General features: G+C 39.2%; 2 protein-coding genes across 3 annotated transcripts in view; one reads left to right on the forward strand and one right to left on the reverse strand.

Annotated features, from left to right (window-relative positions):
- The window catches only part of GPR27 (G protein-coupled receptor 27), a 29,297-nt gene that overhangs the window by 2,931 nt on the left and 959 nt on the right, over window positions 1–25,407 (reverse strand). The window contains exons 2-3 of the mRNA XM_004676551.2: window positions 996–1,095; window positions 17–194 (exon numbers count right to left, since the gene is read on the reverse strand). Coding sequence (XP_004676608.1) covers window positions 17–194; window positions 996–1,095 — 278 coding nt within the window. The remainder of the gene's footprint in view (window positions 1–16; window positions 195–995; window positions 1,096–25,407) is intronic.
- Window positions 2–25,407, forward strand: part of EIF4E3 (eukaryotic translation initiation factor 4E family member 3) — an 85,186-nt gene continuing 59,780 nt past the window's right edge. For both annotated transcript variants that reach the window (XM_012720462.1, XM_012720461.1), the window contains exons 1-2: window positions 2–46; window positions 22,546–22,693. The gene's annotated coding sequence lies outside the window, so the exon portion shown is untranslated. The remainder of the gene's footprint in view (window positions 47–22,545; window positions 22,694–25,407) is intronic.

Here is a 25,407-nt window from a genome sequence, read left to right on the forward strand (position 1 = left end):
GCTGGGCCCAGGACACCAGGTGGCGACAAGTCGCGGTTGGCCCCAGGTAACGGGGGTCCGGCGGTGGCGTTCAGCGCCCACGCTGGGGTCACGGCGGCTGTACGCCCGGGGTCGGGGGGAGAGGTAGTCGGGCATGGTAGGGTCGGGAGGCCTCAGGGGCACCGGAATCTCGGGGATGAGCTTTTGCCGGCAAGCTAATAATAATGGACAGCAATCATCATCATGATAATCGTGTAACCGCTAATATGCAGGTGAGCACTGACGCGGGTGGCAGCTTTCTGGCAGCTTTCTGGGGAGCTTTACAGAGGTATCTCCCTCCCCGTTCCCGTAACTACAAAGTTACTTCTTACCACAGTCTATACCTGAGGAAGCAGAGACTTGCAGGTGAAGGGAGTTGAGAGCCAGTCAATGGTGGAACTGGGATTTGCCTCTCACTGGGTGTGATTTCCAGGGCTGGACCCAACTGCAACTCTGCCATGTACCCTGCTGTCCGCTTCACCGAGTACCAGTGAAGGGGAAAGAGATTCAGTATCTTCTTTTAAATGACTTGGAAGGTGAATCCCATGCCACCCACCTCCCAGGAAATCTACTTTCCGGGGAAGTCTGCAAGAGCAGTCCCTGTTCTAATCCTGCAACACCCCAAATGAAGGACTTTGCTCGCACTGTTCTTTCTGCCTGGTCTCCTGCTGCAGACTTTCTATCCTTATGTCACCCTTTCTGACCTGCAGCCATACTCTATATTGCTGTCCATTCGTTTCCTCCTTAGCATGTCTAACTTACCTTTACATGTTTTTCTTTCTTCTTAAAACCATGGCTTTCCGACTAATCTCTAAAGCCCTGCGAAGGCAAGGGACCATGTCTGCTGTTATGTCCCACTATCCCCAATACCTTGCATGGAAAGGCCAGAGTTAAGGAATGTGTTGTTTCTCAGCTACACTCACTTTTTTCTTTAATTGAGAACATTATTGCTCACCTGCTATGTGCATGGCACACACTCTTGTGGTCATTTCCAGGACCATCATAGAAGGCCTTGATTGTTAGGTGTCCGCTGTCAGCAGCCCTTGGAGATCTTTGAGGGAAGTGAGGAGGCTTATGCTGCAGGAAGATTATTTTGCCAGTAGTGTTTAAGGGGGATGCAGGAGCAGAGCCTGGAAGTCTATTTGAGAACCTCTGATTTTAATGTGTACAGAAATCGGTGGGATCCAGTTTATAAACAAAGTATGATTCAGTAGGTCTGGGATGGAACCAAAGATATGGCATTTCTTACAGGTTCTTAGGTGATACTAACACTGCTGATCCATAGACCATCACTGAATAGCAAAGGCAGCTTGGACATTTTGTAAAAAAATAAGTGAAGGCCAGTGAGGGCCTGACTTAGAACCCCTAAGTGGCCAGAGGCAAGTAACTGGCCAACCAGATCTTCAAATAACTTTTTTTTTTTTAAAGATTTATTTATTTATTCGTACAGAACTGGGGTACAGGCCAGAGATGCGGAGGGTGAGAGGCTTCATCAGAGACAGAGTGGGGAGCAGAATAGGCAGATCGACGAAGTACACTGCTGAGGGGAGCAGCGGGTGGGTCAGGAGAGGTCTGCCACACCATGTGGTCACCTCTGGGCGGGCGGGAATCGAACTCATGCGGAAGTGGCTTAAGCTTCTTAGTGCAGTGCTTTAACCCGCTGCGCCACCAGGGAGGGCCCCTTCAAATAACTTTTAACAGAAGAAAGAAATAGATTTAGAGGGCATTTTGGTTCACAATTGCTTTTTGATAATAGGAGCTTAAGAATGTAGGTAAGTTTATTTTTTCTGATTTTTGAAACAAGCCTGGCAATCAGTAGTTGCCAAGTATTAAATCTCTTGAAAGTCTTTTAGTCTTACCCTCCTTATCATGGTAGGCTGCTAATCACCCAGCCATTTGTTTCTGTATTCTAGAAGGAAAAGCGGGCAAGAACTAAGTGTTCCTGTCATCTAAGTAGGCCCCCTCTGAAGAACTTTTTAGAAGTCCTACATGTCTTTGCCACCACTATCAGGAAGGAGGTTGTAGAAAAATGGTTTTATATATACATTTTAAAGACACATACCTAGCCACAGAGAATGAGATCTGGTCATGGTGTGGACCTTAGTTCTTAGGAGGCATCTACCTTGAAAGCACAAAGATGCCATCTACCTTGAAAGCACAAAGATGGTTCCTCCAGGATGATATTCATGGTAACCCCCATTTATTGAGTGTTGCTATGTGCCAGCACTGTGCTGAAACTTCACGTGTGATTTCATTTGGTCATTGTAAGGGCCATGTGTAGTAATATTAAAATCTTCATCTTATAGATGAGGCCAACAGGTTATTTGTTGATGTTTTCACCACAAGTAAATGTGAGTGGGAGTTATAGGTAGAGAGTCTTACTCTAGCACCCACACTGGTAACTACTATACATATTGCCTCCTTATCATAGCTGCAAAGAGTAATCGAATTCCTAAAAACAAACAAACAAAAACCTACAACTGCTCATGTTTGCAGAATTTTAACCCCTTTCAGGGAGGGGAGTTTTTTAAAAACCATCCAGTCAGTTTTATAAACAGAGATACTCATTAATAACTTGGTAGGTAGCAGAAGAATCCAGGTCATCTCTTTCCCAGGTCAGAACTTTTCCCATTTATTTGAAATCTTATTGGCCAAATACTTGGAATACTTGTTCCCATTAAAATATGGGACATTGGACCAAGTGATTTCTGAGTGTCCTTGGGTCTGAAGTTCACTTTGTATATGAGAAAATGAGTTATAGAATTCCAAAATGGGGTGAGATTTATTCTTCAGAAAAGGGCACAAAAGAAGTATTAATTAGTCTTTTATACTTTAGATCTCTCTTTTATTTTTCTTTATGGCTCAATATGCTTCATTTTGGCATTTGAGAGTTGGTTTAGTCATTTGCTTAGAATCAAATAGCAGAAACAGCAATAGAAAGTGTATAAATCATGACTCTCACAGCATTTATATGCCTGCTTCTTTCATTCGTAACATTTGTTTAGTAGATTAATACTTTAGGAAAAACTATTAACATTTCATTGCCAGAATCAACTTATTTTCCATTTACTGTTTCTAGGACGCTTCAGACAAGAATTTAAAATAGTTTCTTAGACACTGAATTGAGTGTCTGCATCTTAAAGCAAAAACAGTTCCATTAGTATTAATTTCCCCTATAAGAACAATTTCCATTTTTTTTATAACCAGATTTTTTTGTGTGTGCATAGATATAAAAATTGGAATTTCCCCTTCAAATCAGCAGTATCATTTCTTTGTCTTCATGTGGATGGTAGTGGAGTACCAGACTGCTGGGAAGGACTGGTAGACACACTAACAGAAGTAATCAAGACCCTTTGGAGCCTTTTGACCAGTCTCTTCTGTCCAGTCCTCAGGCTCCTGCTCAGTCATCTTCCAGTGGGAACATTTTGATTGTATTAAATGAGCTCCATTCTACAGTGTAGCATGGATGTGTACTCACGTGGTATATAATACAATAGCTCATCATGGTTGCTACTACCTGGCTGTAAATGCCTTGTCTTACCATGTTTGATTGACTTTTTATTCTTATCCCAACTTAGCCTGGCAGGATGGTCTAGAAATATAACTGCTTTCTAGAAATCAGATTTCTGACTCTCAATAGCCAATGTGCCTTGCTTTTAAGAAAAAGTAATGTGATCTTAGTGCTTCCTTATCAAGTCCCTTGCTTCTTCAGAATGTGCCATCATACCAGGGCAGTTCCAGATTGCAGTACATTATCATTCAGCTATTATATAAAAGACAGACAGAAACAAATACTGGTGATGATGTGGAGGAATTGGAACCCTCATACTATGCTGGTGGGAATGTAGAGTGAAGCAGCTGCTTGGAAAATGGGTTGACAGTCCACAAAAAGTTAAAGGGAGAGAGTTACCTTCTGATTCAGCAATTCCACTCCTGGATAAACACCCAATGAAAACTGGTTCACAGAAAGATGTATGCAAAAGTAGTAACAGTTTCATAATAGCCAAAAGGAGGAAACAATTCAAATGTCCATCAGTGGATAAATGAATGAAAAAAATGCTATCTATTCATGCAATGGAATGTTATTTATTAAAAAAAAATGAAATACTGATACACAATATCACAGATGAACTTTGAATATATGCTGAGTGAAAAAAGCCAAAAACCAAAGGCCACATCTTGCATGATTCATTAACATAAAGTGACCAAACAGGCAAATACACAGAGATAGTAGACTATTAATTGGCAGGTCTTAGGAGACAAGAGAGGACTGAAGAGTGAGTGTGGGTCTGCTAATGATAGGTGGCTTATCCAGCCTTCATTTTATTACCTACATTTTTGTATTCGTAAAGCAAGATCAGAATGGCTTGGTCATAGGAGCCCAATCCTACAAAGTACCTTTCACATCAATTAAGAGCATAAAGCTAGATCACCCTAGGAAGGGTATACATCAGGAGGTATGATCAGGAACGCCGCGAGGGGCCATTGACTGGTATATAACAAAGGACCCCAGAAGCTGATCAGTGAAACGCCTTATTGATAAGATTGAAATCCTGACAGGAGTCAGGGCTTGATGTACATACCAGGCTATCAGCAGATGAGAAATACAGTTCCACCCTGTCCCTGCTTCTTCTACTTCTCCCTCTCTTTTTCTGCTTCCCCATATGACTAATGCTGTATGACGTGTATCAATAAAAAGGCCAGGATCTTGCTCTTCAGCAGCTTCCTGCATGATGTAGCCTGCTCCACGACCCCCATTTCTTTATCAGTGTAGAGGTTGCTCCATGCAATAAGCTGAGTGCTGCTGCTTACTGGTTTTGTTTGGGGGAAATGGTGATTAGTGTAGTGGTGATAATTGTACAACTCTGCAAATGTCCTAAATTATAGAATTAAAAATTTTTTTCATGTTAAAGTCAGGTCATGTCTCTGACTTTTGCAAGTGACCTTATTTAAAAGGAGGATAGGGGCCCAGAAAGCAACATGGAATTCTGAATAAATGTGGGTCTTTAAGGTAGGAATATTTGCACACCTCCCTGGGGCTGGCCACAGAAGTAAGTCATGCCCTCCCCGTGCTTCATGTTTACATGCTTTGATGGTAAAGCGAACTTGAGAAGAAAAATTAAGAAACATCTATTCAGTCATCTTTGTAGTGCAGTGTCTTTTCACTAGTATTATCTTTTAGATCTTGTAATGCACAAGGTGTTTTGTCTAGACCTAGTTTACTCCTACAAAGCCCAGCGCCCCATTTTACACATGAAGAACCTTGAGTCCTATGTTAATTAGAGCAGTTAATTACATAGTATAGGGTCATACAGCACAAAGTGGTAAAGCTGCCTCAGAATCTGAATGCTTAATACATACAGAGCTGCATCAACTAGTACATATTGAGGGAAACCCTGTCAATATCATGGGCTTGCATCACCTGATACAGCATTGAGAGAAAACACTGGTACAGTCAATATTTTAATCACCTGAAAAGGGGTCAGTTCCATTATTGAAAAGATGCAAGAATCGACACTAACATGTTATCATCACTTAAAACCTTGTTGTTATCTCTATAATTTTTTTATTTTTGAAGAATTACAGCCATTGCTCCAAGGGGGGGGGGGGCTACTTTTAATGGAGCCCCTCTACTCTTTTCTGTTCTCTTTAATACATGTTTAAACTCCCTCTAGTGGTTAAGTCATACTGGCATCCTAAATTTTGCTTTTTAAAGATTCTGTGCAGCTCTGGGGACAAGGAGGGTAGAGGAGCACCTAAGATGATAGGAACAAGATGTTCTTCAGTGTCCTCTTATGTGTGTGGATAATTGCAAGGAGGCCATGTATCAGGTTGCCACTGCTATAATCTCCTCCACTTCTCAGGTTGCCACTGCTATAATCTCCTCCACTTCTCTTCCTTCTTTTCTCAAAAGTCAAATAAAGCATTGATTATTGCTACCTTTTATTCAAGAGACTTACAGAGTCTATACTTCCTAAGATACAGACTTTTAGCATGTCCTTATAAAATGCTCTAGAGAACTAAAGCCCATAAGATACATCATTAGGCTGGCATCTGCTATTTCCTGTTTTACAGTGACATTCATATAATGAAATATGAAAGTTTAATTCTTCCAAATACCCACCTTTTATATACAGCCACCTCCTACAGATGTAAATTCTTCCTCTGCCAGGCTTTGCATTGAGCTCTGATTTAGATGACATAAACGTACTTTCATCGGCCAGAATTTTTCCATTGTTGTGGAAAGCATCTATAGAAATAAAAATGCAGTTTTACTCTTAAAGACAGGGTAGACAAATTTTTTTTATAAAGATTTATTTACTTATGCATACAGAATTGGGGTACAGGCCAAAGGTGCAGGCAGTGAGAGGCTTCACCAGAGACAGAGTGGGGAACAGAACAGGCAGATCAACGAAGTACACTGCTGGGGGGAGCAGCAGGCGGGTCAAGAGAGGTCTGTTGCACCATGTGGGTCACCTCCGGGGCGGGGATCGAACTCATGCTGAAGTGGCTTTAGCTTCTTAGTGCTATGCTTTTATGCTTTAACCTGCTGTGCCACCAGGGATGGCCCAGGGTAGCCAAATTTTGATGGTGAAACGGGTTGTTGACATAAAAGATAGAATTTTGGCTTTTTTTTTTTTTTTTTAGGAAATCTAATTTCACTGTCACAGACACGTTGTTTAAAAGGCCCCATTTCTCAGAAACCCTTCCACCCTCCACTTTCTAAGGCACAAGACCCAGTTTATTGAGTATACATTAAAGTCGACTTGGCACATCAGTGACGTGTGGGGTTGTACAGTTCCACGCACAGCATAATTCACAGCTGAACCCTATAACTGCGTTTTGTAAATTGTTTAACTTTCTTTTTCCTAAAACTAGTGATTTTTCCAAGTCATGTGTCAATCACTCATTTGACTTCAGACTTTCTGCTAGAACCATATAGTTCTACTCAATGTAGCCAAATTCATCATCCAAACTACTGTGTTTTCTCCTGGAACCTTTATTATCTAACTTCTCCTGGAACTTTCATTCTCTTGTTTCTCTCTAGTTTAGACAGTGGTTTACACAGCTGTTGCCTTGGTGCTTCCCTTCACTTCCCTTCACTGGTCTCTTCACTTCCTGTCACACCACCCGGAACCCACATATTTCTCTTGTTTTATTCTTTCATTTCATGTTTACATACATCAGTAGCCTCCTGAAAAAGAAGCTTTGCAGATAAACTTTAATAAGAGATTTTACATGTTATTTTTTAAAAAGATTTATTTATTTATGCATACAGAACTGGGGTACATTCCAGAGGTATAGAGGCAGTGAGAGGATCAGCAGTGACAGAGTGGGGAGCAGAATAAGCTAATCAATGAAGTACACTGCTGAGGGGAGCAGTGGGTGTGTCAGTAGCGTCTGCCACGCCATGTGGGTCACCTCCCGGGTGGGAATTGAACTCATACTGAATTGGCTGCAGTTTTGGCTAGCTTGCAGTGCTGCATCTTTACCTATTGTGCCACCAGGGAGAGCCCTTTATATGTTATTTTAATAGTATGGCTGGGAATAGAATTTAATCAATAGTTTGACTGAGATTAGAATTTCTACTAGGTTGGAAATAACAATTCTTGTTAAGTAGCTTTTCATGTGCTTATCTGCCATACCTTCCTATCTTTTTTAAGGTCACTTATCTTCCTTTTAAAAATTTACTCAAAAAAACCTACCACCCATTAGACCCCTTCCACCTTTGCTCCCACACACCACCCTTTTTGCCTTCTGGTAACGTTGGTCTGATTATCAACTGGTTTATTTTTATCTGTTTTATTCCTTCATCTGCTTTGATTCCTTATATTGCACAGATAGGTGAAATCATCCAATATTTGTTTGTCTTCTTCTGATTTTTGCTTCACATAATCCCTCCAAGTTCCTTTCATTTTACTACAAATATCATCTTTTCAAAAAGCTGAGTAGTAGTCCATTGTGTTTATATAACACACCTTCTTTATTCAGTCATCTTAACAGTGAACTCTTAGGTTATTATCTTAGCTAAGGTAAATAATACTGCACAAACATTTTGCCATGTGTAACTCTTTAATGACTCCACATTCTTCAGCTAGATACCCAGAAGTAGGATTGCTGGATAATATGGTAGTTTTATGCTTAGTTTTTTGAGGAAGCTACATACTGGTTTTCCAAAATAGTTGAACTAATTTACAGCCCCACTAATGTGTGTGAGGGTTTCTTTTTCTCCACACCCTTCCCAACACCTGTTGTCACTAGTCCTTTTGATGTAAGCCATTCTCACAGAGGATAGCTCAATGGGGTTTTGATTTGCATTTCCCTAAACATTAAATGATGATGATCCTTTTTTCACTTGTCTGTTGGTCCTCTGCATGTCTTCAGTGGAGCAGTGTCTATTCAGATCTTCAGTCCATTGGATTAGGGTCTTTTGGGGGTTTTGTTGTTGTTGAGTTCTTTAGTTATCTGTCTACTAACCCTTTACTAGATGTATGCCATGCAAATATCTTCTGTTCAGTAGGCTGTCTCTGTTCTGCTGATAACGTCCTCCTTTGTTATAATTTGATGTTATCCAATTATTAAATTTTGCTTTAATTTTAATTTGATGTTATCCAATTATTAAATTTTGCTTTAATTTTTATCCTTAATTGATTTTTAACAAGTTACAACCTTGCCAGCCTTTGTCTGCTCTGTCTGCTGTGTCTGCTCTGTCTGTCCTGCTGTGATTGCAGATCTCCAATATCCTATTGTTCTCTATAGAGGAAAGACCTGATTGTCTGCACTCCCCTCTCTAGTGCTGTCCCTGGATATTGAGGTCCCAGTACAGGGAAGAACTCTTCAGTGATCAAAATATAAAAATAAAATGGCTCTGTATTATAGCTTCTCTTCCCCTCTTGGGTCAACTCTTAGGTTTGCAATGATCTAGTGACATTCCAAACAAAGTTTTGTTAAAGTTTTCCTACCTTCACTGATGTTTCCTGTCTCTTCTTGTGAGAATGCTGATCCTCCAGTCATCTACCTACACAAGAACAAATATCCTCTCCATTGATTTGTGTCTTTTTAAAGTTGCCTCAGCACTCTTTGGTAGTTATCACTGTACAGTTCTCATACATATTTTGTTAGATTTATCTATAAGCATTTCATATTTTTTGTTGCTATGGAAATGTGTCGCTTAACAATGTTTTGGTCAATGGTGGACTTATATTGTTGTACTCCCAGTAGGTTGTAGCATATAACCTGGCTGTGTGGTAGCCTGTACAACCTGGACTAGTGTGACTACACTGTTTGATTTTCACATAGTGACAAAATTACATAATGATATATGTCTTAGAGCATATTCTCATCATTAAGTGACCCATGACTGTATTATCAATCACATTCAAACATCTTTCATTTCCAATTATTCATTCTTAGTGTATAAAAATATAATTGACTTTTTTTTTAATCTTAGATATGAAATTTTGCTAAACTCATTTTTTTAGTTCTGATAGCTTTTTTTGGGGTAAGTTATCAGATTTTCTATGTAGATGATCATGTCTGTTAATAAAGTTAGTTCTTTTCTAATTAAAATGTTTTCTGTTGCTTCCCTAATTGTACTGGGTAGAACCTCTAGTACAATGTTGAATAGAAGTGATGAGAGTGGATCTCTTTGAGCTATAAAAGCACATAAAAGGAAAGCATTCATTGTTTCACTATAAGTGTGATATTAGCTGTAGGGTTTGTAGCTCATGTAAATGAGGAAATTGCTTTCTACCCCTTGTTTAAGTTTTTTAAATCGGGAATGAATGTTAGTTTTTGAAAAGTACTTTTCTACATCTATTGAGATGATAATATGGATTTACCTTTTTAGTTTGTTAAATGATGAATTATAGTGATTGTTGAAATACATTTGAAAAAAATGTTTTTATCCAGAGAACCATATTAAGATATATATTGATTTTCTCTATTTTTCTGTTTAATTTATTGCAGCTCTGACTTTTATAGCATCCTTTCTTTAACTAAATTTGAGTCCAGTGTGTCTGGCTTCTGCTTTCTTAACATGGAAGCTGAGTTTATTTATTTGAGGCTGTTATTAAGGCATTTGGATAATGAACTTCCCCTTCAATATTGTTTTAGCAATATCCCACAAATCTGATGTGTATTGTTATACTTGGCCATTTATTTATTTATTTATTTTTTAAAGATTTATTTATTTGTACATACAGAACTGGGGTACAGGCCAGAGGCTCAGGGGTGGCGAGAGGCTTCACCAGAGACAGAGTGGGGAGCAGAACAGGCAGATCTACGAAGTACACTGCTGAGGGGAGCAGCAGGCGGGTCAGGAGAGGTCTGCCGCGCCATGTGGTCGCCTCCGGGGCAGGCGGGAATCCACCTCATGCGGAAGTGGCTTTTTGCTTCTTAGTGCTGTGCTTTAACCCGCTGCGCCACCAGGAAGGGCCATACTTGGCCATTTATTTAAAAATATTTCTAATTTCACTTTGATTCATTTTTTTTAATCCATGGGTTATATGAAAATGTGTTACTTAATTTATAAATATTTGGGGATTCTTACCGCTCTTGCTCTTATTAATTTCCATTATGTCAGAAGACATAATTGTATGAGTTGAATTCTATTAAAACTATTGAGACTCATTTATGATCCATATGATGGCTTACCTTACTAAACATTCCTCTTCAATTGTGCAAAGTTTGGTTGCTGGGTAGAATGTTTTACAAAGTCAATCATGTCAAATTGTTAATGATTTTCTGTTTACCTTTTTATCATCAGAGGAATATTGAAATCTCTTGATTATAACTGTGGATTTGTAGATTTCTGTGTGCACTTCTAACAATTTTTGCTTCATGTATTTTGGAGATATGCCACTAGAAGCAAAAATATTTAGAATTGTTAAAGCCTTTTGGTGAACTGACTCCATATTAATTGAGCCTCTTCATTCTTGATAGTATTTTGCTTTTAAATTTACTTATTTGGTCATTAAGATAGTCATTTGAGCTTTCTGTTGAATAGAAGTAGCACAGTGTAACTTTTTCTCTTTTTTATTTAAAAAATATTTTATGGGCCCTCCTTGGTGGCGCAGCGGGTTAAAGCACTGCACTAAAAAACTAAAGCCACCTCCGCATGAGTTCAATTCCCACCTGCCCCGGAGGCGACCACATGGCAAGGCAGACTTCTCCCGACTCGCCCGCTGCTCCCCTCAGCAGTGTACTTCATAGATCTGCCTGTTCTGCTCCCCACTCTGTCTCTGGTGAATCGTCTCACCCTCCGCACCTCTGGCCTGTACCCCAGTTCTGTATGAATAAATAAATAAGTCTTTAAAAAAAATATTTTATGGTAGGTCACAAACCTCATATCAAGCTTGAGGATCAGTGCGACTTCTAACTTGCTTATAACATAAGCCTGACATTTCAGGGTGTGTACACACATGTTTTTGTATGTTGCATCACTATATGATTTTGAATAAATTTTCATAATTTTGTTTTGTACTTTAATTGCTTTTCCTCATATATTCCTGCTCACTAAATATTTGTTGAATTGAAAATTTTTGTAATTTGTTGAATTGAAAATCCCCAGAAAGAAACATAGACACTATTCTTTCACTTTAAAGTGATTTCATTTTCTCTTTATATTTAAAGTATATGTCTTGTAGACAGCATTATTATTATATTGTGTTTGCTGTTTTATCTAATAACACCTAACTTTCAATTAAGATATTCAGATTTTTAAAATTTAATGTTTACATTAGTATAGTATGCTTTGATTCTGTCCTCCTATGCAAAGTTGCTAGGCTACTTTTTTTTTATGCTTTGGTTAGAACAGGGAGACGTTTCTTTGGGTTTTTGGTTGGTTGGTTGATTGCCAATGTTCAGATTGCCAGTTTCTCCAGCAACAAGTCTAGGATTTATTAGGAAAATAGAAAACTCACCACCTAAATTCCCAAACTGGTATGTCACCTTTCAAATTGTCTTGTGCTTGTTTTATATAATAAATTTCAGGTTTTTAATGTATGTGGTGGAAATAATTGAGAAAATCATGTCTGTTTCATCTTACCACAGCAAACTTTTCTTCCATTATTTCTGAAAAGATATTTCATGGATATGTAAGTCTAGGTTGAACATTTTTCCTAGTTTGAAGTACTTTAAGACATAGCTCCACTATGTTCATCTTTTTTGCTTTTCTGTTCAGAATTTGTCTTTTTTCTTATTTTGCTCTGCTTTGGTATGATTTTCTTTCTTTTTTGTGTGTGGTTGAAGTTCATGATTCTTGAACATGTAGATTTATATATTCTCACTTTAAAAAAGATGATTCAACTGTATGGAAGGCAAATTCTCGCCTTCTGATGGCTGTTTTAATTTTTACATGAGATAGCTAAAACTGTGGCTCTTTATTGATCTTGGGTTTATATTTTGCTTAAAACACACAGAGAGACATATACACATACAATTCTTCCAATTAAGATTTACACAAACTTAAGTTTCTTCCTGTTCTCTATATGTTCATGGGTAGCCAACTTTCATGGTATATGGCACACAGCACAATGTAGTTGGTATCACAGAAGCTTGTGTAAGCAAAACAGGAAAGGTATTTGCTTCTTGTTACATAAACATCCCTGAACTTATCTGTTCAACGCTTATTTTTTAAATTAACCTATGTCTGAAAGCACTATATATTTGTTGGGTACTAGTCTAATTTGAAACATATCCAAAATATTTAGAAATAGAAAGTGCTAAGCCTGCTATCACTCTTCCTACATAAGAATTGCTAGTCTGAAGGGGTAGCGTGGCCAAGTGGTCTAAGGCGCTGGATTAAAAATTGCTAGTCTGAGGTCCTCCCTGATGGCACTACAGGTTAAAGTGTGGCACCATGAATCTATGCAAAGCCACTGCTGCATGAGTTCAATCCCTGGCCAGAGAAGCCAGACCTCTCCTGACCTGCCTGATGTTCTCCTCAGCAGTGTATTTCAGTAGATCTGTTTGTTCTGCTCCCCATTCTGTCTCTGGTGAATACTCTTATCTTTCCCACCCTCCGCACCTCTGGCCTGTACTCCAGTTCTTATATGTATAAAAATAAATAAATCTTAAAAAGAAAACAAATGAAGAGTTGCCAGTCTGATTTGAATATTTAAAAAAGAATGATAGGAATTGTAGGGTTTTTCTTGATTTCAAGGAAACTTCCCAGGCTGGAGGGCCAAGAAATCCATCTGCCTCCTTGGAGACAACTTGTGAAGGGGCAAAGCTAAGAACTTTCTAGCTGTCCCATCAACTCAATATTGTACAGAGACAATAAAGGAAGATGAAGTAGCAGTCTCTGGTGTGATCCCCAAGTGGATTTCAATGAGACATTCCTTGAATGTAGGACAGGGGGTGAATTAGAGCTTTGTCACCATTCTACCATCCAATATGGAATTAAACATTCCCAATAAGCCAGTAAAACAGAAGCCTATTGAAAACATGGCTTTTATTTAAACATTGATAGTTGTCTGTTGTTATTCTTTAGTTTCTTTTCTTGCCTCTTCATTTTTGTTGTCATGCAACTGACACTCTTGTTGCTTCCTTCTTTTCCAATTTTGTACTGTGTTTTTCCACTTCTACCTTGTCTCTTGTACTGTGTCCATGAACATGGTACTCATCTCACACTTCCATCTCTGTACTTCCACCTGCCATGGAGAAGAGTTTGAGAGCCAGGAAAAAAAGAAGTGAGCAAAATCTCCTTGGATTCCATAATCACTGAGAAATAATACAAGGACACTATGACTGCTGTTTCTAACTTCTCTTTTAACTCTGATGTTTACCAGGCCTCATATTGTTTATTTTATAGGCACCTTTTATGCTTTGTTCATACTTTTCTCCACCATGTGCTTTTGCAATTAGTAGGGGCATCATTTGGATACTTCTAAATTCAGTGACCGGCTTCATTTTTCAGATGATAGAGATGCCTTCAGGGAGGGAAAACTTGACTTCAAGAGGAGAGGTTGCAAACATTAGGAGCAAGGCTTTGAACCAGGCAGACTTGAGTTGAACTCTCTGTAATTCTGGAAATGTTAGTTAGCCATTTTGAGCTGCTAGCTTATAAAATGGGGATAATAATCATACCCACCTCATAGGGTTAATATGTGGAATATAATTAAACAAAAAAAAAATGGTAACTATTGTTGACTTTTGAAAGAATAATGATTTAGGACACTTTTAGGTTCATGGTATAATTGAGCAGAATGTGCAGTATGCTCACTGATACCACAGAGGCACAGCTTCTATTATCAAAATTACCCACCAAAATGATGTATTTCACAATTGATGGACCTACGTTGGCACATCATTTCCACCCAAAGCCTGTAATTTACATTAGCCTTCACTCTTGGTGTACATTGTATGTTTTTTGACAAATGTACAATGGCATATAGCCACCATTCAGATATCATACAGAATAGTTTTATATCCCTAAACATTCCTTTGCTTTATTCATCTCCCCTAAAATCTGAAGCTCTGGCAATCACTTATCCTTTTACTGTTTTGATTCTAAAGTTTTGATTTTCCCTGTCATATACCTGTAGTATATGGAATGTAGCTTTTACAGATTTACTTTTCAATTACATTTAGAGTTAAAGGTCCTCATCTCTTTTTATGTCTTGATAGTTCTTTTTTTTTTAATCACTGAATAATATTCCATTAATGAATGTCCCATGGACTATGTATTCATCCACCTTCATAGGACATGTTGGTTGATTTCAGATGTTGGCAGTTATAAATAAATTGTTATAAGCATTTGTGTACAGATTTCTCTGTGAACATGTTTTTTACTCCTTTGGGTAAATATCAAGAAGTATGATTTCTGGATAGTATTGTAAAAGTATATTTAGTTTTGTGAGAAATTGCCAAATTGTCTCCTAGAGTGTCTATATCATTTTGGATATCTACCAGCAGTTACTGAAAGTTCTTCTTTCTCTATAGCCTTGTCAGTATTTGGTGTTGTCATTGCTTTGGGTTTTGGCCACTCTAATATGTGTATAGTGGTAACTCATTGTTTTAATTTTAATTTAATGTGATATGTGATATTAAGCATCTTTTCATATGCTTATTTGCCATCTGTATATTTTCTTTGGTAAGATGCATGTTCAGGTTTTTGCCCATTTTACAAGAAGGTCCTTTATTTGTTCATTATTGAGTTTTAAGTGTTCTTTGTCTGTTGGCAGTTTCATTTGAATTATCCTCATCATAAGTCTTAGACAAGAAATTGAGACCTCAGTAATCAAGGCTGAGAAACAAGAAAAAAAAAATTTTTTTTTTCGAGTGGTAATCCTGTAGGATTGCTTTATTACAAAAAAGATTTTAGGGTATCTCTTAGGTAGATATGACTTCATGTGCCTTCTGTTGTATAAATCCCTCCCCCTCAAAACTGGCCTATGCTATGTGTTTCCTAATTGTTGCATTAATGCTTGTTCAATAGAGCATCATTTTTCATCTGTGTCATCCTTGGAGTCTGTAGAATAACAAGGGCCTCTGCTGTAATCAGTGGTGGTGACACTGCACCATTAACAAATCACCCAAGTTCTAGAGAGAACTGTTCTGGCCTATGTCATGCTTTAAAAAATAGTCACTAATGCTACTGAAGAGAAATGTGTCCCATTGTAGATGAAGGAGGTATTATCTGATTTCCATTTCCCACCCCTTCACTATGCATCAATAGATTTATATCATAGGATTCATTTTCATTTTATGTCTTTTTATTTACGCACCAATTCTTTTGCAAGTAATTTTAATTCTCCCTTTTATGAGAGTGAAGCTCCTGTTTCTGTGTATTACTTTATAAAATAGAGGAAATGATTGTTTTTAATGCAATTTGAAAGAAATATAATGGATTTCAGCTACAACAATTTCTCCCCATTTAGAGGCGATAACACCTAGTTAGATGAAAAACTTCATTCCTTGCATAATTTGAATGTGTTTTGTTTCCATGACAACTTGTATTTACCCGCTTGTCTGGTAAAACAAGTATCTGAACTTTTTCTTTGATTAAAGATTTGACCACATATTGGGATTTCTATTTTTTAATTATAATAATTTAATTCCAGTTTGGGCTATTTTACAAACATGGGCTGCTTTTCTGGCAAAGAAACATAAAGGGCATGTGGGGGGTAACTTCACCTTCAAAAAAGAGGATTCACAGGCAAAATGCTAATAAGCATAGGAAATGAAGTTTTTTTTTTGCAGGTCATAATGATTTTCTGATATCTTCCAGTTAAATTAAATCAACAGAGATGATGCAACAACTTATTAAGAGGCTATTTGATTTGACAAAGAATGATTCAGTTACTCATTACCATCTGGACATTATAATCATTAGACTTGTTTCTTCACTGGTAATTTATATTGCTTTTATGGATGATTTGTCCCTTCTTATTGTTGAATTTTGATTCTTGTGAGGAATATGGTTTTATTAATGATTTTTCTCTTGGAATGAAAGATAGGAAATTATTTGCATCATTAACTATGCTTTTGCAAAATATGAAAAAGATGGTATTGTATTTTATTGACAAAATTATGTCGCATGTAATATAAAATATTGTAGTGTAATATGACCAGAATACATGGCCCTTGGGTATCTTAGAAATGATAGACAATCGACTCAAAATTAGGGTATTTCAGAGTATAGCTCTAAGGGCTCTAGAAAGTTTTGAAAGGACAAATATTTTTTGGAGCTCTCTAAGATCATTGTCAATCACAGTAAATATTTGTAACACACAAAGCAAAAACAAAGTGATCTGGTTGTTTGTGTTTGTCATAACCCCCATTAGAGACCACATTTTGTAACACCTAGTATGACCTATATGTGTGTAGAGTTTGCTACTTAGAAAAAGATACTATTTTATTACAAAAACTAAGAAGCGTTTTTTCTGATCTTATTTTAGTTTGCTTTTACTTATGTTTATTGAAGTAATGTTGGTTTACAACACTCTATAAATTTTAAAGGTATAGACTTGTTGCATCGGGCAACACCACACTGACCAAAGAAACGGGAGTCATGGCACAGGCTACATAATTCAGGATGCTGCCGAAGAGCAAAATCCTAGCCTTTTTGTTGGTAGACTAATCAAACAGCATTAATCATGTGATTAAGTGAAAAAGAAAGGGAGAATTAGAAGCTGGGCAAAAGGTGGAACTGTGCATCTGCTGATAGTTTGGTATGTAGAACAGCCCTGACTCTTCCGGCCAGGATTTCAGTCTTATCAATAAGGCATTCCAATGACCAGCTTCTGGGGTCCTTCGTTATACATCAATCAACGGCCCCTCCGGGGTTCCCGGTCATACCTCGTGATGTATAAATCGGGAATAAGATTATGCATCAATCCTCAGCTTTCCTGGGCATTCCCGGTCATACCTCGTGATGCAGACCCTTCCCAGGGTGATCTAGCTTTATGCTCTTAATTGATGTGAAAGATGCCTCATAGGGTTGGGCTCTTAGAATGGAGGCTGGATAAACCATCTAGGATTAGTAGATCCACGTAGACTCACACCTCTACAGATGTATGTTTTCCCATCATGCTCACAGCTTAAACTCCAGTAATCCTCCACCATAGTCTATTGGGCACGCTCTTTTGTCTCCCCCGTCCCCCACCTTCTGGTAGCCTCAAAACAAAAACATTTAAAGAAATACTATAATATGCAATTTGAAATTATATGCATAATATGTAGCAAATGAAAACCATCAGGAAAGGAATAAAAATATTGACAGTATAACTCTGTATTCCTACTGATAGTAGAAGTAACTGCTGAAGTTTTTTGGGCTAAAACACTGTTGGAAAATATCGTCATGATTCCTAATGCACGATTTGCATAGTAGCTCTAGTTCTGAAAATTTTATGCAATTACATGTTTTTGGAGAACAAATAATGTGGCTTCGTTTCAAAAATTGCTTTATTTTCCTTTTCTAATTACTATCAAGTGATAATGGCTTCTCAAATTTTAGAACACTCAGTTCTTAAGAATAAATGACTTATAAAGGACTGCAGTATACACTTTTGTGAATGTTTTAAACATAGAGAGATTCCTTATTCAGACATTTGGTGAGTATTCACTATATAAACAGTCTTTATAATAACCAGTGAGGACCCACAGAAGCAAGCAAGCTTCCCACCTCAAGGAGCTTAGGCTAATGTGAAATAAGATGCAGGTGGTCCTTTTGTAACAGGATTCACACCCTAGTATTTTGCTGAGCAAGTTACTATTTTCTGCATTAGGATTTCTTATGCTGTAAGCAGTGATTAATTAAGGTTCAAAATAGTTGAAATCACAGTATTCTCCTCAGACTGTCTGGCAGGATATTCCCCCAAATGATGTCTGAGTTATAACTGACAGCAGAAAACCAAAATCTTATCCCTAAAGTAGCTTCTTAGCTATAAAGAAGAAACCAGCTCAGTCCTGACTTATCCCGCTCAGTAAGCACTGCAGGCTGACTTTATAGTGAGTGCCTCCAGGGGAAGCAGAAGCCAAGTGGTGAGCCCAAGCTCCCAGCATCACCCGCATTCCCAGTATCATCCACCACAATGGTCTGCCCTACAGTCTGCCCAGTGACAGCATGGGTTTTCTGGGACTGACAATGCTCAAGTCCGAAAAGTCTCAAGCAAACTTGTGGTTATGTGAAAGGGGGATGGTTGGTCCCCCTTTCTTCTTTCTTTAAATGTCCAAAAAGTCCAGAAGAGAACATACCTGTGTTCATACAGCCTAGAACATGTTGGGCTCTTGCCACCAAGAACTGTCACAAAGAAGCAACCACCATTGTGTGGACACATCAAGCAGCAGTTAAGTGTGGGTGCAAACACACATTTTGGACATTCCGTTGGTCATGTTACCTCTCTGTTGTCCATCTTTCCCTCTCTAAGAACTGTGAAGATTAGATTACTAAGACTTGCCAGCCTTCTTCTTCAGGCCCAGTTTCTGATCTATGCAGTTACTCACAACTCTGGTCTATGCATTGGCCTGGGGGAGCATTAATAAGGACTATTTGATAAAGATTTTTACTGCACATAATGGAGAAAAGCTTTGGTACCAAAGTAAGTGTTCAATAGTAAGTGTTAACTGTATGAATCATTGTTCCTCCCACCAGCAAAATCCTGTTCTTTCATCTGACTTCTTAAAGTGGCCACATAACCAAATACTTATGACATCTTTCTCAACCAGATGAAATCAGTTATTTTAAAAGGTTCCTTTGTCAGGGCAAGAGAAAGTAGCATGGCTGTGTGCTCAGGTGTGGCTCTGGGTCACTTTCAATCTCCTGCACTTTCAAGCATGTACTTGGTGGCTAATCTCCTGCAATAACACTTGTCCAGGATGGCTAGAGAGTTTGAATGTGCAGGAAAAAAAAAAAGTCTTGGGCAAAAGTGTGACAGTATGAGTGTACACAGTTGTTACAGTTGTTTACCCCCTGGGAGTAAGGGTGCATCAAGTCAGTGATGTTAATCTTCCATGTGCTCGACACTACACTAGTAGCTGGGGACCCAGGAGAGAACAACAGGCCTCCTCTTCAGTGTTCATGATGTGGGGAGAGCTGAAGACATACCAAGAGTACTAGGAACTTGGAATTTGGAAGCTTGGTATTCCTAAACATATATGTATGTGTGCATGTGTGTGTGTATTTCTAAGTATATAGAATATAGGTATATATACATATAGCTACCTAAATATATTTGAACATATATTTGCAAAGGAATTTATTTGGATGAGGAGGATTCCCAGTGCTACACTGGAGATTTCAGGTATCAATCTATGAGGGACAGGCAGCCATTTAGGACTTTGGAGCAAAAAAGTAGCAGGAAAAAGGAGCTTTTTAGAAAGAGTACTATACCATAGTTGCAAAGGATAGAATGATAGAAGAGAAAGACTAGAAATTGGAAGATGAATTCATAGGCTATTCCTTTCAATAATTGCGGTTGCATACCGGATTCACTTATTTTACAAACCTTTGTGCCATCCTGGTGGTGACCAGGTGCCGAGCTGCAGGGGCTTGGAGGTGTGCAGTCCTGTTCCTCTTGGTCAGATAGTCTGCTATGGGAGATAGCTGTCACGTGTGACCTCTGCCAAGGAGGAGATCAGGAAGGGGAGGACTATCTTGCCAGTAGGCCTGAGTAGAAAGAGCCAGCCTTGCAGAACAGAAGGACTAGAGTTCAGGAGAGGGAAGGGTTTGTGCAGATGCCTCACCCCACAGAGGGACTTCGAGGAAGGAGATTGTACTGTCATATGGTTGGAGAAGCAGGAAGGATCTAGAAGATGCTGAGCTTTGGTAGCCTCTGTCAAGCATTTGAGCTTTATCCCAAGAGTATTAGGAACCTGTAATGGACTTTAGGTGTGATGGAGTTGGGGTTTGGAGATAATTGCTCAGGCTGCTGTCTGTCAGGGGGTTGGAGAGGCAGATGTTGGAAGCCAGGAGACTGGTTAGGAGAGTTGTCCTTGACTGGAATTCAGGAGAAAGCACCTGGAGTGGGTGGTACCAGTGGAAATAAAGATGAAAGACCAACCAGGGGTGCAGGAGGGCACTGTGACTGACTGATAGTTATGGGTATGGGTTGTGTGACATATGAATTTTTGTGTCATTTTTCCAGGGTTAGGGCTAGGAGTCCTGAGTTTTCTCATTATAAGTGATTAACAAATGCTATTTCCTTTACCCTTCTTCATTCCATTTGCAACCCTAAATCAGGCCTTCACAGGTCTCTTAGATTCTGGATAAGTAACATTATTTGAGTTTTCACTATGTGTAGCTTACATGGTGCTTTACTTACTTTCTCATTCATGCCTCGATGCAGCCCTTTGAGGGGGCTCTTGTTATGCTCCTTGATCCAGCTGAGGAATCTACCCCCCCCAACACCTCCAATGTCCTAGAGGAGTTCCAAGTCTCCCCACGACTCCATGCTATCACCTTAGATCTGACCTGATGCAGCATTTGACTTTGCTGGAGGCTTCAGTCAGGGTCTGTGCCCTATACCTAGGGAAACTGAGGTCTGCCATCTAATGGCTACTGCCTGCCTTTTTCTTCTGAGTTTTTAAAAGAAAGGAAAACAGAGTTCCCACATACAAAACAGCCTGCGTATTTATAGCTTCACATCCTGTACACAGGAAACTTCTCAGTCTTAGAGAAGGAGTCCAATAACATAAACACAGCACATTGCCAGTGAGTTCTTCCACCCATTCAACAAACATTTAAATTATATATTGTATATATCACTCCACTGGAGAGGAAGCTCTCTGAGACAGGGATTTCCTTTGTCTGTATTGCTCATTAATGAATCTTAAGAACCTAGGAACAGTGACATTTGCATAGCAGACAAGTAGCAAATATTTACTGAATGTACAATAAATGAATGCCTAACACACATACCAGGCACTGAACTCATGCTTTATTTAATCCAATTACAACTCAAGAGTTAAGAACTATTGTTGCCCATTTCTCAGACATGGAAACTGAGGTTTAGGGGGATAAGCAGCTTGTCAGGTTTGGGGCAAGCTGGTCATTGACCCAGGTTTTCTGATGTTAGAGGCCCTGTGTCTGACTACTGGGTATAGTGCCTCCTGTGTACACCTACTGTGTGCAGGCCTTTTGCGCAGCATTGCCACCATCTGGGTAAGGGTAGAAAGATTGCTGGGACTAGCCATTCCTTTTCTTTTCCCTAGACCCCATTTTAACTTTATTGAGTTGTTTCCCTTCCCACAAAGCTGTGATGCAGCAATATATGAAGGGAATTCAGGAGAGTCTGGCTGGGCAACAATGAGCCCCTACCGGTAGTGGGTCTGTGACAGTATGATTTCTCTACAGTGTGTCAGAAACTCGATTTCTTCCTTGGTCTAAGAAAGCCTGAGTGAAACTCGATTTCTTCCTTGGTCTAAGAGAGCCTGAGTTAGAAACCTTTGCATTCCCTTCCAGCTACAACATTCTGCTGTTCCTGTGACTCCCAGGGAGCAGGATGTGAGTGTAAGAGAGAGGACCACTTGTTACTAGGCAACAAGCACCCACCTCACCCATGTTGCCATGGTGATGGTGAAAGTTGAGCTGATGGGATTACCAGCTCCTGCTAATTGCATATGAGAGCTCAAGGTCTCTGTCTCTTGCTTGCTTGCTTGCTTGCTTACTCTTTCTTATTCTTCTAGGAATGGTGGAGAGCTCTCCTCTCCTCCATGTGCAGCATTCCCAAGGCAGCCCTAGTGCAATGGAAAGCAACTGAAAATGATTGTGCCTCTGAGTAGCTGTGTGACCTTCGGCAGGTTACTCGGCTTCTCTGAGCCTCCATTTCCCCATTTAGAAAATGAAGGTTCTGGAATAGTGATCCCTGTCTCAGGCTCTTCTCAGCTCTCAAATCCTTTGATGCCTAGGGAGCATGTCAGGGGAGCAGACCACACTGTTACTAGGCAACCAGCAGGCACCCTGCCCAAGTTGCCTTGGTGACTGGATGCTGGAGGGGAGGGGGGTAGAGGAGTAGCTGCAGCAGCTAATTGCTTAATTATTTATGAGTGCCTAAGTCCTTTTTTTGTTGTTGTTGTTGCTAGGGGCTGTGGGGTCACCTTCTCTTCCTCCTTTCTACCACCCCAAGTCGTCTGAGTTGCGTGTTACACAGTGAGGGAGCACCTTTGCCTGGATCTCCAGCTACCTGCGTTCTAGTCCTGCCTCTGTCTTTTCCTAGAGCTGTGGCCTCAGGTAAGTCATCTCATCTCACTGGGCCTCAGTTTCCTCATTTATAAAATGCTGGGTTAGCTTAAATAGTCTCCCAGTTCCCTTTCTGTCCTGAAATTCAAATTTTTGTTGTTCATTTGCAAAGAAGGAAAGACTAGATGAGGATGGATTTTCCTATTTTGTTATCTTCTAAGGAGGATTCTGAAGAACAATAATAGTTAATTGTCATACACACTTCAAACAGGAAGGGAATGAAAGTTATGCCCATTTTTCTCTCTTTGCCTCTTATCTTGCCTGTGTTGCCTGATCTTTTTTAAAATTTTAATATCACTTAAATTTTATTCATCTACTTCCAAAATAGATTTGAGAGGTTCACAGTGTAAGATGCTATTAGGTTTTTAAAATAGAAAACTAACTTAATATGAAATAGGGATGCTTTTTTATTGGCTAATACTGATATGATTCAACATGAAATATACTTTTGAGCATCCTGGAAGCCAAAGCAAAAAGAGAGGGAGGGAGGTACATAATTGTTAATCAATAAAGAGCATTGCCAGACTTTTTCTAGTTCGAAATTCTGAGTATACTTTATTATATGGCACATACTATCCAAGAAACTGTGACAAGAATTTTAAAATTACCCCTTCTATCTGAGGGTATTGTTAAAGAACATATGAAGAAACTAACTTTGGACACTACCTAATTGTAATTAGAAAGCAAAAACTCCCTTTCTACCAATGCTTAGAATTTTATAAAGATAAATGTCACTTAGTAAATATGAAATTTCAGAATCAGTCATTTATAAATTCATATAACCACTTTGCACAGTAAGTTAGCAATGTGTATTAAATTTTTAAATGTAAGCAAAAATTCTCCTTCATCCTTATCATTCTGAAATAAACCTGTGTGGATGAGGAAAGACAGTAAATATATAAATGCTTGTGGTAGCATTATTTATAAAAGAAAATAACAATAAACTAAATCTTGAGGGTGAATGAATTAAATTATATTACTTCTTTAGAATGGATTACTTAGCAGCTCTTAAAATTAAATAGATTTATATCTTTTGATATGGAAAACAATTCAAGTATCTGTTAAGACAAGGAGTTGGTAGCAGTGATATAAAATGCTTCTATTTCTGTTATAAAAGCTAGAGCTAGGTATACAATTTATGTATTTAGATACTTGCTTTTATGTATACCTTGCATTTTTCCAGAAGGAAACTGTTAACTGTGATTTCCTCTGGGCAGGAAGATTGACAGCCTTTGGAGGGAGAGAGACTTAGTATTCATTGCCTCATTTTTACTATGTAACCTATTAAATTCCCAGTTAGAGAGGCAGTAGAGCACCTAGAAAAGCCTATATTCTGGAGTCTGAATATCTATGTTCAAAACCTGACCCTATCACTTATTGGTTGTGTCACCTTAATGTTAATTTAACTTCTGTTTTCCTAATCTGTAAAATAGTAGTACCTTCCTCACTGGATTATTATGAGGTTTTAAGTGAGTTAATAAGCATAACATGCTTAGATAAGCCTATACAATGCCATATTTGTGTTCTCCTAAAAAAAAAATAAAAGGAGAAATTAATAAAAAATGTCTCTAATGAAGACCTGTACCAGAGTTGTTAAGTTCTTGATAAATATGTCACCACTCTAGCATCATATTCTATAGAAATTGTTTGAAGCAAGGATTGCAAAGCAGCGGTTTTCACTTTATTGAATTCTGATGTTTTTCACTTTACTGATTCATGGTAGGTGACTACAATACCTATAAAAGCCCCTGAACAGATCTGGTTTTGCAGCTCTTAGCCCATGTCAGGGAATGCCTAAACTAAGAGCAGAACCTGTGCTATATACCAGGCATCAACTGTAAAAGGGCAGAGAGGAACTTTGGACAATTGGCCTTTAAGAGGGTGTCTATGTCTATGCTCATGGCAGGTATGAAGTGTATGCACATAGCTTGGGCTGTGCAAGCAGGAGCCTACTAGCTGTGGGCTCAGGATATTTTTGGCCACAGGACTTATTGTATTCAGAAGTCAGGTGCTCTGTGCTCCACTGCCAGTCTCCTCCTACCAGTGTTTTGGGACAAGCCTGGAGAACTCTGGGAACACTACTTTGAGTTGGTCATACTTTGGGCTAGGCTTAAGCCGCTTGCTCTGGGCACATGGTGACCCTAGAGAAGGTGGGGATGGGGACTCTGGTCCCTCAGGAAAAATGCTGTCACCATGAAAAATGAATGCAAAGCTGACTCCTGTGACTTGCTACAACTGTATGCCCAAATCTGTGGTTCCTGTGGTTCTGTTTGGCCCTTTCTTAGAGCACTCAAGGGCATATTAGTTTGTTCATCCATTTGTCCAGCGGTCCCACTTGCCATCTATCTGTCACATCCAACTGTGTGTCCATCTGCCCTTCCACGCCTCGTTCAATAATCTGCCTGCTGCTGTTATGTCTATCCCTGTCCACCTTCTTCCCTTCCCACCAAGTGACTCCATCCACTAGCCCACCCTTCCACCCCTCCATCTTTATGTAATCTGCCCATCCTTCTCTGAGAGAAGTGGCTACAGAACCAACTGCCTAATGGCTCCCCCGCCACGCCAGGATCCCGTTAATCTGTCCCAGGCCACAGCACTGCCCTCCCTTTGGCCCGCCCCGCAGTAGTTCCCCTGTCTCTGGTCCTCGCCTACCCGAGCGGAATCCGCCAGGCACCCTGCTGTGAGCTGGCCTGCTTTTGTTTGGC

This window comes from Condylura cristata, unplaced genomic scaffold (assembly GCF_000260355.1).
Source record: "Condylura cristata isolate star-nosed mole 26May11 unplaced genomic scaffold, ConCri1.0 scaffold00004, whole genome shotgun sequence".
NCBI lineage: Eukaryota > Metazoa > Chordata > Mammalia > Eulipotyphla > Talpidae > Condylura > Condylura cristata.